General features: G+C 43.3%; 1 protein-coding gene across 1 annotated transcript in view; it reads right to left on the reverse strand.

Moving 5' to 3' along the window:
* snx25 (sorting nexin 25) overlaps nt 1-13098 on the reverse strand; it is a 53940-nt gene that overhangs the window by 13615 nt on the left and 27227 nt on the right. The window contains exons 7-11 of the mRNA XM_084146604.1: nt 12645-12835; nt 5115-5246; nt 4672-4947; nt 3544-3708; nt 2837-2968 (exon numbers count right to left, since the gene is read on the reverse strand). Of these exons, the coding sequence (XP_084002730.1) occupies nt 2837-2968; nt 3544-3708; nt 4672-4947; nt 5115-5246; nt 12645-12835 (896 nt within the window). The remainder of the gene's footprint in view (nt 1-2836; nt 2969-3543; nt 3709-4671; nt 4948-5114; nt 5247-12644; nt 12836-13098) is intronic.

Genomic DNA, 13098 nt, shown 5'->3' on the forward strand with positions numbered 1-13098 from the left:
GGAGGAGACTAGGCATCTGCCACCACTATCAGATTAGAGCCGTAAGGGAGGAGACTAGGCATCTGCCACCACTATCAGATTAGAGCCGTAAGGGAGGAGACTAGGCATCTGCCACCACTATCAGATTAGAGCCGTAAGGGAGGAGACTAGGCATCTGCCACCACTATCAGATTAGAGCCGTAAGGGAGGAGACTAGGCATCTGCCACCACTATCAGATTAGAGCCGTAAGGGAGGAGACTAGGCATCTGCCACCCCACTACCACTTTCAGATTAGGGGGGCAATGTAGCCTGTTTTTTTACCCCGACTTTGGTTCTGAAATCACAATCACCCACTAATTAACATATTAAGTGTTTGAGCTAGTAATGTATTTATTTTTCTCTTTTACAAATTAGCTATGGATTTCACTATCTCAAAATGAAATGTTTTTTACCGTTTGTATTTTTTTTACAGAACGAACTTCTATTCTCCTCTCGCTTCGGACATGCAGATCAATGACTGTCACTACAGTTACATGCAGTTCACAAAAGATTAGGTATTTTCGGAAGGTAGAAAGAATGTAATACGAGCAACAACAAAAAAAGTGAACTGCCGATTCATAACGTTTGAATCAATTTTCTGACCGATGCATTCTACATTTGGATTGGTCTGCGGACTGATGCAATTGTATCTTAAACATTTGAATTGGGGGCCGATGTGTAACGCTGAATCATTACGTCCCTGTTGTCCAGCTTCTTTTTAAAATAGTGAGCCAACATGTTTTCAGCACTTTTATTTCCATGACTGATCAAAACTTGTTTTTAAATCATGGCTCTCGTCTCTCTGCCGACAACATATAGTGAGCAATATGTTTGGAACATCAAATCGCAATACATATAGAATCGTGAAGGTTAAGGGGATACCTAGTCAGTTGTCAATTCATATAGAATCGTGAAGGTTGCCTCCCGAGTGGCGCAGTGGTCTAAGGCTCTGCATTGCAGTGCTAGCTGTGCCACTAGAGATCCTGGTTCGAGTCCAGGCTATGTCGTAGCCGGGTTATGCGGGCACTGTGTCAAGAAGCAGTGCGGCTCGGTTGGGTTGTGTTTCGGAGGACGCACGACTCTCGACCTTCGCCTCTCCCGTGTCCGTACGGGAGTTGCAGCGATGCGACAGGGACTAACTACTACCAATTCGATACCACGAAATTGGGGAGAAAAAGAGGGTTAAAATCCACCCCCCCAAAAAAAAAAAAATAGAATTGTGAAGGTTAAGGGGATACCTAGTGAGTTGTCAATACATATAGAATCGTGAAGGGGGATACCTAGTCAGTTGCACAACAATTCATTCAACCCAAACGTGTCTTCCGCATTTAACCCAACCCCTCTGAATCAGAGAGGTGCGGGGGGGCTGCTTTAATCGATGTCCATGTCATCGGCGGCCGGGGAGGAGTCGTTGGGGTTTAACTGCCATGCTCAAGGGCAGAACGGCAGATTTTTCCACCTTGCAGGCTTGGGGATTCGAACGCTCTTAACCGCTAGGCTACCTGCCGCCCCCACACCTTCGGGAGAGTCGCAATACATATCATATTGGCACCTAAGTATGCAATTCCCAGCCCTAAAGAACAGTCACTGTATCAATCAGTATACTGTATCAATGAGAGCATGCTAAGAAAACACTCCAAATGATGAGAATGAATTAACTCTGACTAAAGGACATTTTTAAAAGGTTGGCTGATTAGCTCATTACCCTAATGAAGAATTGGAGACAACACTACCATGCTTAATTGAACATCACTACAAACACAAATGTGCTTTTGGCTGAGCAGAAACCGACATGGCTATTATCTTAGCAGCATAGCATTAGGCCTTGGAGGGGGGAGTGAGTAGAGGGGTGTTCCTTCCGGCCGCCTGCGTTTAGATGTTCCGCATCCAATTAACAGACAAAGCATTAATCACAGCGTGTCTCCCAGACTAGATGAAGCGTGAGGAGTAATATGCAAATTAGGCCCTCGTCCTTCCTTCCACAAACAGGAACAGCTTAAATTGTATATAGCCTCGTTATTGTTATTTTATTGTGTTACTATTTTTCCTTTTTGCAAATGTTTCTCACTTTTTCTTAAAAACTGCATTGTTGGTTAAGGGCTTGTAAGTAAGCATTTCACGGTAAGGTCTACACCTGTTGTATTCAACAAATGTGAGAAATAAAATGTGATTTGAAGGAGATAAAAGGCGATCGTCACACAAAGTACAGTTGTAGGATCTTAATTTGAGCCAGTTTACTACAGCAGAAAAACAATCATACAGCAACAGGAAATGTGAATTATTATGTGGATTATAATAATATAATTTATGGAGATTTTTGTAGGGGTTGATACATTTTTCGTAAGGGAAAATCAAGTCTGAAATGTCAAAGTGGAAATTACAAACTTCAGAAGACTTATTAAACCTCAAATACACTACACGTTTTACATTTCCTGCATTGCAGGAAAGTTCTCCTGCAACAAGATGATCAAATTAAGATCCTATATCTGTAGTCCAATCAATAACACCATACAAACGATGACTGGGATCATTTTATCCTTGCTTTCAGTTTGTATTTTCTTCCTCAGTCTGAGCTCCTACCTCGCTCTCATCCATCTAGACTAGAGAGAAGCTCTGTCATTTGTGCAGTGTGTAATAAAGGTTCCGGAAGGTGCAGATGCTCTCAGATCAGAGTTTCATCTGTTTGAGTTTTGCCAGAGGTACTGGAGCAATGGACACAGGAGAGCAGAGAGCTCACTGCTGAGCTGCTGTCATATCACTGGAACACAGTCAATGACTTCGAGTTGGGATGGTGCTGTGTGTGTTTGTCTCATTCACCTCAGCTGTTGTGATGAGGGCCCTCCAGGAGCCCAGGTTCTCACACCACCAGTCTGTGCGGGAGATGTGCAGCTGCAGGTCACTGTGCTCCTTCTCCATGGCCCCAATCTCCTCCTTCAGCTTACATACAATCTGAGAAAGGACAGCACACACACACACAAATCAGTCAAAAGATCGCTCTCCCCCAGACACAGTAACAACCTGCTAGAAAAGAGACAGCTGGCCTGTGTCTCATAGAAGATTACATTATTTTAAAATGTTTTTATTATTTCTATTTGTCTCTCTGCATTGCTGGGAAGGACCCGTAAGTCAGCATTTCACTGTTAGTCTACACCTGTTGTTTACGAAGCATGTGACAAATAAAATTAGATTTAAAGGTGGCTGTTCAGTCAATGTAAGGGCTACTTGTATTACAGGCAGGGGCAGCCATTCTTTCAGGGAACAATTAATGGATTCTTTATGAATGCCATCACACACAGGGAGACACAAGGAGAGACAGAGAGAGACAGAGAGAGCTTGGCCTGCAGGTAAATGACAGCAGCACAGTCAACGATGGGCTTTTGTATTTGTAAAGTAGCCATAAATATAGAAGATGCATCCTTGAGGGTATGCTCGATATCAGAGTCCATAAAAATAAAAAATAACAACTTCTAAAACACATTCACCATGCATTGAAACTATAGCAGCTGGACGGTGTAGTGGGGTACCTTTTTGTCTGGCTTGGGGGCATTTTGGATAGAGCCCAGGGCTTGACGTTTGTACTCCAGCTTGTCGTAGAGCTGGCGCAGCTTGTTGGCAGCGTAGCTGGCCTGCTCATTGATGCCTTTAGTGCCCTCGTCCAGCGCCTCCTCTCCTCCCTCCAGAACCTGGAGCTGTGCAGAGAGGTGGAGGAAGTTTTGATGATGCTGATAATACAAACGTGGCTGAGCTTGACACAATGCTAATAGAGCCCCACAGTGGAGGTGTCATAATACCCAGAAAACCTAGCGGTCAAACAGGGAAATGGTTGCAATCGTTTTTCCCCATAGGGGATTTTAGAAACACTTAAAATAATGGCTGTGTTTCATGTAGGCTTACCCTGGCGTGACGTTTTGATAACCATGTAAATCTCTCTCGGACAAGGTGACTTATCAATATATTCACCTGCATTTACTCTCAGATTCGAAAATGCTAATTAGCAAAGTAGACATCACGCAAGACTACAAATCCCCGCAAGCTCCTGTACGTCATCTCTAGTAGGACACCTTTGCTAACAGGTATTGTGTCAATTTAAAACTTGCACAAGACAGTTCACAGAATTTTCCATTTAAAGAAATGTTTCCAATTTATTGATTAATAAATGTAGCTAACATTAGATAGTTAATGCAGAGATTCTTCCCTTTGCCTCAATTCAGCAGTCTCGTCCAGATCATCACGGCATTTGTAGTTCTTTATGATAGCCACATTAGCAGCTAATTAGCATTTCATTTTTGAGAGGTAAATACAGTCACCTTGTCCTAGAGAGATTTACACGGTTATCAAAACGTCCCGCCAGGGTAAGTCTACATGAAACACAGCCCTTATTTTAAGTGTTTCTAAAATACCCTATGGGAAAAATGTATGGTGCAAAAAACGATTGGAACTATTTCCCTGTTTGACCGCTAGGTTTTCTGGGTATTATGACTCTGTGGTATACAGTGGTACTCTGTCGACAACACTGTAGCTATCCTTTTTATATTTGCAATTAGTCTGATGACTCACATAGTAAAATGTGCATCCTGTCTGTACAAATATACACACAGGAGCATATGCTGGTTGGTGTGTACGTCTACGTCTGTGCCCCCTACCCAGCTCACCCCTTCGTCCTTGTCCTCGCTGCTGGACTGAGAGCTGCTCTGCTGCTCCTCTCTCCTGATGAGCCTCTCGTAGAGGTCAGAGACCAGGAAGGAGGGGTAGTAGCGCTCCTTCATGGTCTCATACACATCCCCCTGGATCCGGTGGAACACGTCCGTGCCCTTGTTCCCCACCAGGGTCTGCTGGATCTCCTTGTACAGGGCCTTCTCCACCGGGATCTCCCTGCTCTCCACAAAGAAGTTCTGGTAGATCTCCCCCACCAGCTGGGGAACCTCGTTCTGGGAAAACACGAGTCAGGATGTGCACTGGGTTTTCAGCTTTAATAGACAGATTCACTTTCACCACAAGTCTCAGAGTAATATTACAAGTCTGAGATATTTTACATGATGTCAGTAGTCACTAACACTGGTTTAACGTTTGCTTTTGGAGGATGTGACAACTTTACCTTGTTGGCAGTCTTGAGCATCTCCACTAGCTCCCAGAAGCTGATGAGAGCCCTCTTGTCCACTCGCTCCATGTAGACACGGAAGTGCTCCCGGAACCCTGGGTTAGACATGATCTCTTCAAACTGGAGGATCTACAGGGAACAGACAGAACACACCACAGGGGGTTTACATAGAGGTACAATACCTATACTTAGTGTTCATACACATTTTGAAAGATGGAATTTCATGACTCCATGACTTTTAACCAAATTCCCATGGCCAACAATTGCCGGCGTCTACGTATGTATAAAAAAGTAAGCGTAATGTGTTATTGACAGTGGGAGTCTGCCCTCTGATCCCATGTACCATCTCCTGTCGCTGTGCAAGGCACTTAACCTCCACAAAGTAATACCTATTAAGCAACTGTATAAAACAGATGTGGTCAACCCACAGCCTGGAGAGCTGCTGGGTGTGCAGACTTTTGATCTAGCCCTACTCAAACACATCAGAGCCAGTTTATCAAGGTCCGGTTGAGCAGCTCATTTCTAAAATGTGGTTTGTTAGAGGGGGACTGGAATAAAAACCCGCACACCCATTAGCTCTCCTGGAGGATGGTTGACCACCCTTGATGCATAACATAACAACCAAATACCTTTTATGCCTTTTAAAATAATTAGCTCATTCAATATAGATCAAATAGCTACGGTAGGCTACAAATCTTTTTATTCAGCTGAAGCAAGCCTACACATTTTCTTCAAGAAATGTACCTTTTAGAGTTTAGTCATTTACAGTGCCTTCAGAAAGTATTCACACCTCTTGACTTTTTCCACATTTTGTTGTGTTAAAGTCAGGATAAAATAAAAAATGTCACTGGCCTACACACAATACCCCATAATGTCAAAGTGGAATTATGTTTTTCTAAGGTTTTACAAATTAATTAACAATTAAAGGCTGAAATGTCTTGAGTCAATAAGTATTCAACCCCTTTGTTATGGCAAGCCTAAATACAGTTGAAGTCAGAAGTTTACATACACTTATGTTGGAGTAATTAAAACTTGTTTTTCAACCACTCCACAAATTTCTTGTTAACAAACTATAGTTTTGGCAAGTCGGTTAGGACATCTACTTTGTGCATGACACAAGTAATTTTTACAACAATTGTTTACAGACAGATTATTTCACTTATAATTCACTGTATCACAATTCCAGTGGGTCAAAAGTTACATACACTAAGTTGACTGTGCCTTTAAACAGCTTGGAAAATTCCAGAAAATGATGTCATGGCTTTAGAAGCTTCTGATAGGCTAATTGACATCATTTGAGTCAATTGGAGGTGTACCTGTGGATGTATTTCAAGGCCTACCTTCAAACTCAGTGCCTCTTTGCTCGACATCATGGGAAAATCAAAAGAAATCAGCCAAGACCTCAGAAAATAAATTGTAGACCTCCACAAGTCTGGTTCATCCTTGGGAGCAATTTCCAAATGCCTGAAGGTACCATGTTCATCTGTACAAACAATAGTACACAAGTATAAACACCATGAGACCAATTGGAGGTGTACCTGTGGATGTACAGTGAGGGAAAAAAGTATTTGATCCCCTGCTGATTTTGTACGTCATTAAGGTCCTGGAGTGGCCTAGCCAGTCTCCAGTCCTTAATCCCATAGAAAATCTGTGGAGGGAGCTGAAGTTCCGAGTTGCCAAACGTCAGCCTCGAAACCTTAATGACTTGGAGAAGATCTGCAAAGAGGAGTGGGACAAAATCCCTCCTGAGATGTGTGCAAACCTGGCGGCCAACTACAAGAAACGTCTGACCTCTAATTGCCAACAAGGGTTTTGCCAACAAGTACTAAGTCATGTATTGCAGAGGGGTCAAATACTTATTTCCCTCATTAAAATGCAAATCAATTTATAACATTTTTGACATGCGTTTTTCTGGATTTTGATGTTATTCTTTCTCTCACTGTTCAAATAAACCTACCATTAAAACTATAGACTGATCATGTCTTTGTCAGTGGGCAAACGTAGCAAAATCAGCAGGGGATCAAATACTTTTTTCCCCTCACTGTATTTCAAGGCCTACCTTCAAGCTCAGTGCCTCTGCTTGACATCATGGGAAATTCAAAAGAAATCAGCCAAGACCTCAGAAAATAAATTGTAGACCTCCACAAGTCTGGTTCATCCTTTTGGAGCAATTTCCAAATGCCTGAAGGTACCACATTCATCTGTACAAACAATAGTACGCAAGTATAAACACCATGGGACCACGCAGCCATCAAACCGCTCAGGAAGGAGATGCGTTCTGTCTCCTAGAGATGAACGTACTTTGGTGCGAAAAGTGAAAATCAATTCCAGAACAACAGCAAAGGACCTTGTGAAGATGCTGGAGGAAACAGGTACAAAAGTATCTATATCCACAGTAAAACGAGTCCTATATCGACATAACCTGAAAGGCCGCTCAGCAAGGAAGATGCCACTGCTCCAAAACCGCCATAAAAAAGCCAGACTACGGTTTGCAACTGCACATGGGGACAAAGATCGTACTTTTTGGAGAAATGTCCTCTGGTCTGATGAAACAAAAATAGAACTGTTTGGCCATAATGACCATCGTTATGTTTGGAGGAAAAAGGGGGTAGCTTGCAAGCTGAAGAACACCATCCCAACCATGAGCACAGGGGTGGCAGCATCATGCTGTGGGGGTGCTTTGCTGCAGGAGGCACTGGTGCACTTCACAAAATAGATGGCATCATGAGGAAGGAAAATGATGTGGATATATTGAAGCAACATCTCAAGACATCAGTCAGGAAGCTAATGCTTGGTCGCAAATGGGTCTTCCAAATGGACAATGACCCCAAGCATACTTCCAAAGTTGTGGCAAAATGGCTTAAGTACAACAAAGTCAAGATATTGGAGTGGCCATCACAAAGCCCTGAACTCAATCCTATAGAAAATGTGTGCAGAACTGAAAAAGCGTGTGCGAGCAATGAGGCCTACAAACCTGACTCAGTTACACCAGCTCTGTCAGGAGGAATGGGCCAAAATTCACCCAACTTATTGTGGGAAGCTTGTGGAAGACTACCGAAACGTTTGATCCAAGTTAAACAATTTAAAAGGCAATGCTACCAAATACTAGAATTGCCGCTAAAGGTGATTCTAACATGTATTGGGTGTGAATACTTATCTAATCAAGCAGTGGATGCTCCTCAGAGGAGGAAGGGGAGGACCATCCTTCCCAGTGAATTTCATAAAAATAAAAAATTGTAAACCATTTAAAAAGTGATCATTTTTAGATAAAACGATACTAAATATAATCATGTCACCAAATAATTAATTTAAAACGCATTATTTTGCAATGAAGGTCTACAGTAGCCTCAACAGCACTCTGTAGTGTAGCACCATAGTGAAGCCGGAGGACAGCTAGCTTCCGTCCGCCTCTGGGTACATTGACTTCAATACAAAACCTAGGAGGCTCATGGTTCTCACCCCCTTCCATAGACTTACACAGTAATTATGACAACATCCGGAGGACGTCCTCCAACCTATCAGAGCTCTTGCAGCATGAACTGACATGTTGTCCACCCAATCAAAGGACCAGATAATTAATCTAGTACTGAAAGCATAAGCTACAGCTAGCTAGCAATGCATAAAATGTGTTGAGTGGTTGTCCCAAAGAGAGAGAAAGACAATAGTTAAAATTAATGTTAAAAATGGTTTTTCCTAAATGAAGGAGAAGCAAGAGAGATTGTCATTTTCTTTCACTTTCACTTACTTAGCTAGCAAATGCAGCTACCTAGTTTAGCCTACTCAAAAGCCCTGCTCAAACAGAATAATGCTATTTTAGCTAGCTGGCTATGACTATCCAACACAGGAACGCTTCCAAGTCAAGGTAAGCTTTTGGTTTGACTAATATATTGCCACAGGGGCCCGCCGTTGTAAGTGCTAAACTGCTTACTGACTGTCCACTAACATTACCGCATGATTGTAGCGGGCTTATTAACGTGTTAGTTATGTTAGCTAAGTTTACGTTATTTTAGCTAATATAGTGACAACGATGTAGCGGTTATGATTTGGCTTAGAAAGGTTTTTTTGCCTGGTCACATACAGCTGATGTGTTGTGCATTGAAGTCCACGAGCGAAGGGACAAGGTGAGAGGAGGAGAGTGCATAGATGCGAGAAGGAATACAACGTGGCTGCTATGAAAGTGAACTGTGTTTACGCGTGATCAGGGGTCTATTCATTCTGGCGATTATGTTGAAAAACTTTTCTTAAACGGAAGCAAATGGAGCGAAACAGGGATAAATATACCTGAATTTGTCCAATAGAAACTCTCATTTGCAACTGTTGGACTAATGATTACACCCTATATCAGCTAGATGCAGGCAAGAGTATGCAAGGCGTTACTAAATGTGTCACTGTCTGACCATCTGTCGCTCTCTGTCACCTCAAATTTCTCTCGAACTGTGTGCACCTAGGTTGTAAACTTTTATTCATAGGCTAGGTTGTAGCAACCTCAGAAAATTCTAGTATCGTGTAGTAGTCTAAACCTATCGCTGTTACATTGAACTGGGTGAACGGAATATGAATGACAGTCATCCATTATGCTGTAATAGAAATAAGGCCACGCTCATGAAAAAAAAAAGTTGTCCTCCCTCATCTTAAACGGCACTGACCGCCACTGTATTTGTGTTTGAACTTTTCTTCCACTTTGACGGAGCATTATGTATATCGTAATTTTTTTTAAAAAGTATATTAAATCAATTTTAATACCACTTTGTAATACAAGTAAATGTGGGAAAAGTCCAGGGGTGTGAATACTTTCTGAAGGCACTTAGCTACCTCAGAAGTCCTTAGAAGTGTTTACTTTGCAGGCTGACTAGCAATGTCCCTTACATTGGATGCCCAAATCGACTAGAAATATCTACAAAACAAGTCTTGAAGCGACATAATCCAAAAGAAAGGCTACTTCAAATATTTGTCTCTAAAATTACTGTTCGCGATTCACAAGTTAATCTTTTGATTCACATGATTTGATTGAACCGAATCCCAACTAATACAACTGTGCCTAAATAAATTACCTTAACAGAAATTAAATTATTTTCCAAAACTTTGAGGCCTGGAAAACACAATTGTACAATTTCATGACTTTTCCAGGACTTTCATGACCATAGGAACCCTGTATACTGGACCCAGAGAACAGTAGATTCTGCATCCCAAATGGCACCCAATTCCCTATATTAATTAGGTCACTACTTTTAAAAAAGGGCTTTGGTCAAAAGTAGTCCACTATGTAGGGAATAGGGTAGGAGCCAGTGTCTATTGAGGATGAAGATGGGCTGTGACTTCGCCAGTCAATAAATGCCATTGATTTGAAGGTTAGCCAGCCAATTTAAAGGTGACAACAAAAAAATGAACAGAGTGGAGCACCGCTCAGTGTGGTGAGGAGACCTGGGGTTGTTCATCACTACCAGATACAGACACTGATTGTCAAAAACATTGAGAGCTCAGCCATTATGTCCTTAGGGGACTAATGGGGCAATGTTCCAACAGGGTGTTCGTGTGGGGCTGACACATGCTGCATCCCAAATGGCAGCCCATTTCCTACATATAGTGCTCTACTTTTGAACAGAGCCCCATCCGATCAGTCGCTGACCTCAAGATGAGGGAATGCCAGGCCCACATTCATTAAAGCACAGTCATGTTTAATGACACTCAAATACAGTTACAATAGGTCTTAAATGAAAGGAAAAACCAAAAGACCAGCCGACACTACATGGAATGAGTTTACCAGGACGTGTACTCCGAGCATACGCTGACCAACTGGCAAGCGTCTTCACTGACATTTTCAACATGTCCCTGACTGAGTCTGTAATACCAACATGTTTCAAGCAGACCACCATAGTCCCTGTACCCAAGAACACCAAGGTAACCTGCCTAAATGACTACTGACCTGTAGCACTCACGTCCTGTAGCCATGAAGTGCTTTGAAAGGCTGGTCATGGCTCACAAACACCATCACAGAAACCCTAGACCCACTCCAATTCGCATACCGCCCCAACAGATCCACAGATGACACAATCTCTATTGCACTCCACACTGCCTTTTCCCACCTAGACAAAAGGAACGCATACGTGAGAATGCTGTTCATTGACTACAGCTCAGCATTCAACACCATAGTGCCCTCAAAGCTCATCACTAAGCTAAGGACCCTGGGACTAAACACCTCCCTCTGGACTTCCTGACGGGCCGCCCCCAGGTGGTAAGGGTAGGCAACAACACATCTACCACGCTGATCCTCAACACAGGGGCACCTCAGGGGTGCGTGCTCAGGCCCCTCCTGTACTCCCTGTTCACCCACGATTGCGTGGCCAGGCACGACACTAACACCATCATTAAGTTTGCAGACGACGCAACGGTGGTAGGCCTGATCACCGACAACGATGAGACAGCCTATAGGGAGGAGGTCAAAGAACAGGCAGTGTGGCGCCAGGACAACAACCTCTCCCTCAAAGTGATCAAGACAAAGGATATGATTGTGGACTACAGGAAAAGGAGGGTCGAGCACGCCCCCATTCTCATCGACGGGGCTGTAGTGGAGCAGGTCGAGAGCTTCAAGTTCCTTGGTGTCCACATTACCAACAAATGGTCATGGTCCAAACACACCAAGACAGACGTGAAAAGGGCTCGACAACGCCTATTCCCCCTCAGGAGACTGAAAAGATTTGGCATGTGTCCTCAGATCCTCAAAAAGATACAGCTGCACAATCAAGAGCATCCTGACTGGTGGCGACACAACCTGGTATGGCAACTGCTCGGCATCTGACCGTAAGGCGCTACAGAGGGTAGTGCGTACGGCCAAGTACATCACTGGGGCCAAGCTTCCTGCCATCCAGGACCTCTATACCAGGCGGTGTCAGAGAAAGGCACTAAAATTTGCCAAAGACTCCAGCCACCCTAGTCAGACTGTTCTCTCTGCTACCGCACGGCAAGCGTTACCGGAGCGCCAGGTCTAGGTCCAAAAGGCTCCTTAACAGCTTCTACCCCCAAGCCATAAGACTGCTGAACATCTAATCAAATTGCTACCCGGACTATTATTATTATTATTATTATTATTGACACCCCCCCCCCCCTTTTTTGCTACTCGCTGTTTATTATCTATGCATAGTCACTTCACCCCTACATACATGTATATATTACCTCAACTAACCCTGTACCCCCGCACATTGACTCGGTACCGGTACCCCCTGTATATAGCCTCGTTATTGTTATTTTATTGTGTAACTTTTTTTAAACTTCAGTTTATTTAGTAAATATTTTCTTAAAACTGCATTGATGGTTAAGGGCTTGTAAGTAAGCATTTCAAGGTAAGGTCTACACCTGTTTTGTTCGGCGCATGTGCCAACATTTTTTGTTGTTGATTTGATTAGAGAGTTGAGGTTTTTTTAGGTTGAGGGTTTAGAGCAGAGGGATTGCAGACAGATGGACATGAACCCTAGCCAAACGTCAACACTGGGCATTGTGTGTGTGTGTGTGTGTGTGTGTGCGCAGTCATACCCTCTGACTCTGGGGCCCCTCTCCCTCGTCCGTGGAACCCTCCTCCTGCTGTTCATAGTTGGGGCCCCCCAGGAGACGGATGCGTTTTTCACATTGCTTCTTGGCCACGGTCAGCTGGTTGATGTAGCGCTTCATGTTGCGTGCTCTGAGCAGGTCGGCCTTCATGGCTGCAGTCTCCTTCCCTTTACTGTCTGTAGGGACGAGTTGTCGGAGGACATCTTAGTATATTTAAAATATACATTTGATCAGTTAAATACCACCACAGAGGCCACAGATGCTTTAATCCAAAGATTTTATAAGTTAATCAAAGTGACCACCAAAGACGCATTGGCTAGCACATTCAGCAATCACCACAAGAAAAATCAAAGGCACAGCCCTTCAGATAGTGATGAGACGAGATTCTTTCTCAACCTTGAAATGAGACCAATAAAACTAGCTCCCTCAGACAGAGAGA

This window comes from Coregonus lavaretus, assembly GCF_964263955.1.
Source record: "Coregonus lavaretus genome assembly, chromosome: 29".
Taxonomy (NCBI): Eukaryota; Metazoa; Chordata; class Actinopteri; order Salmoniformes; family Salmonidae; genus Coregonus; species Coregonus lavaretus.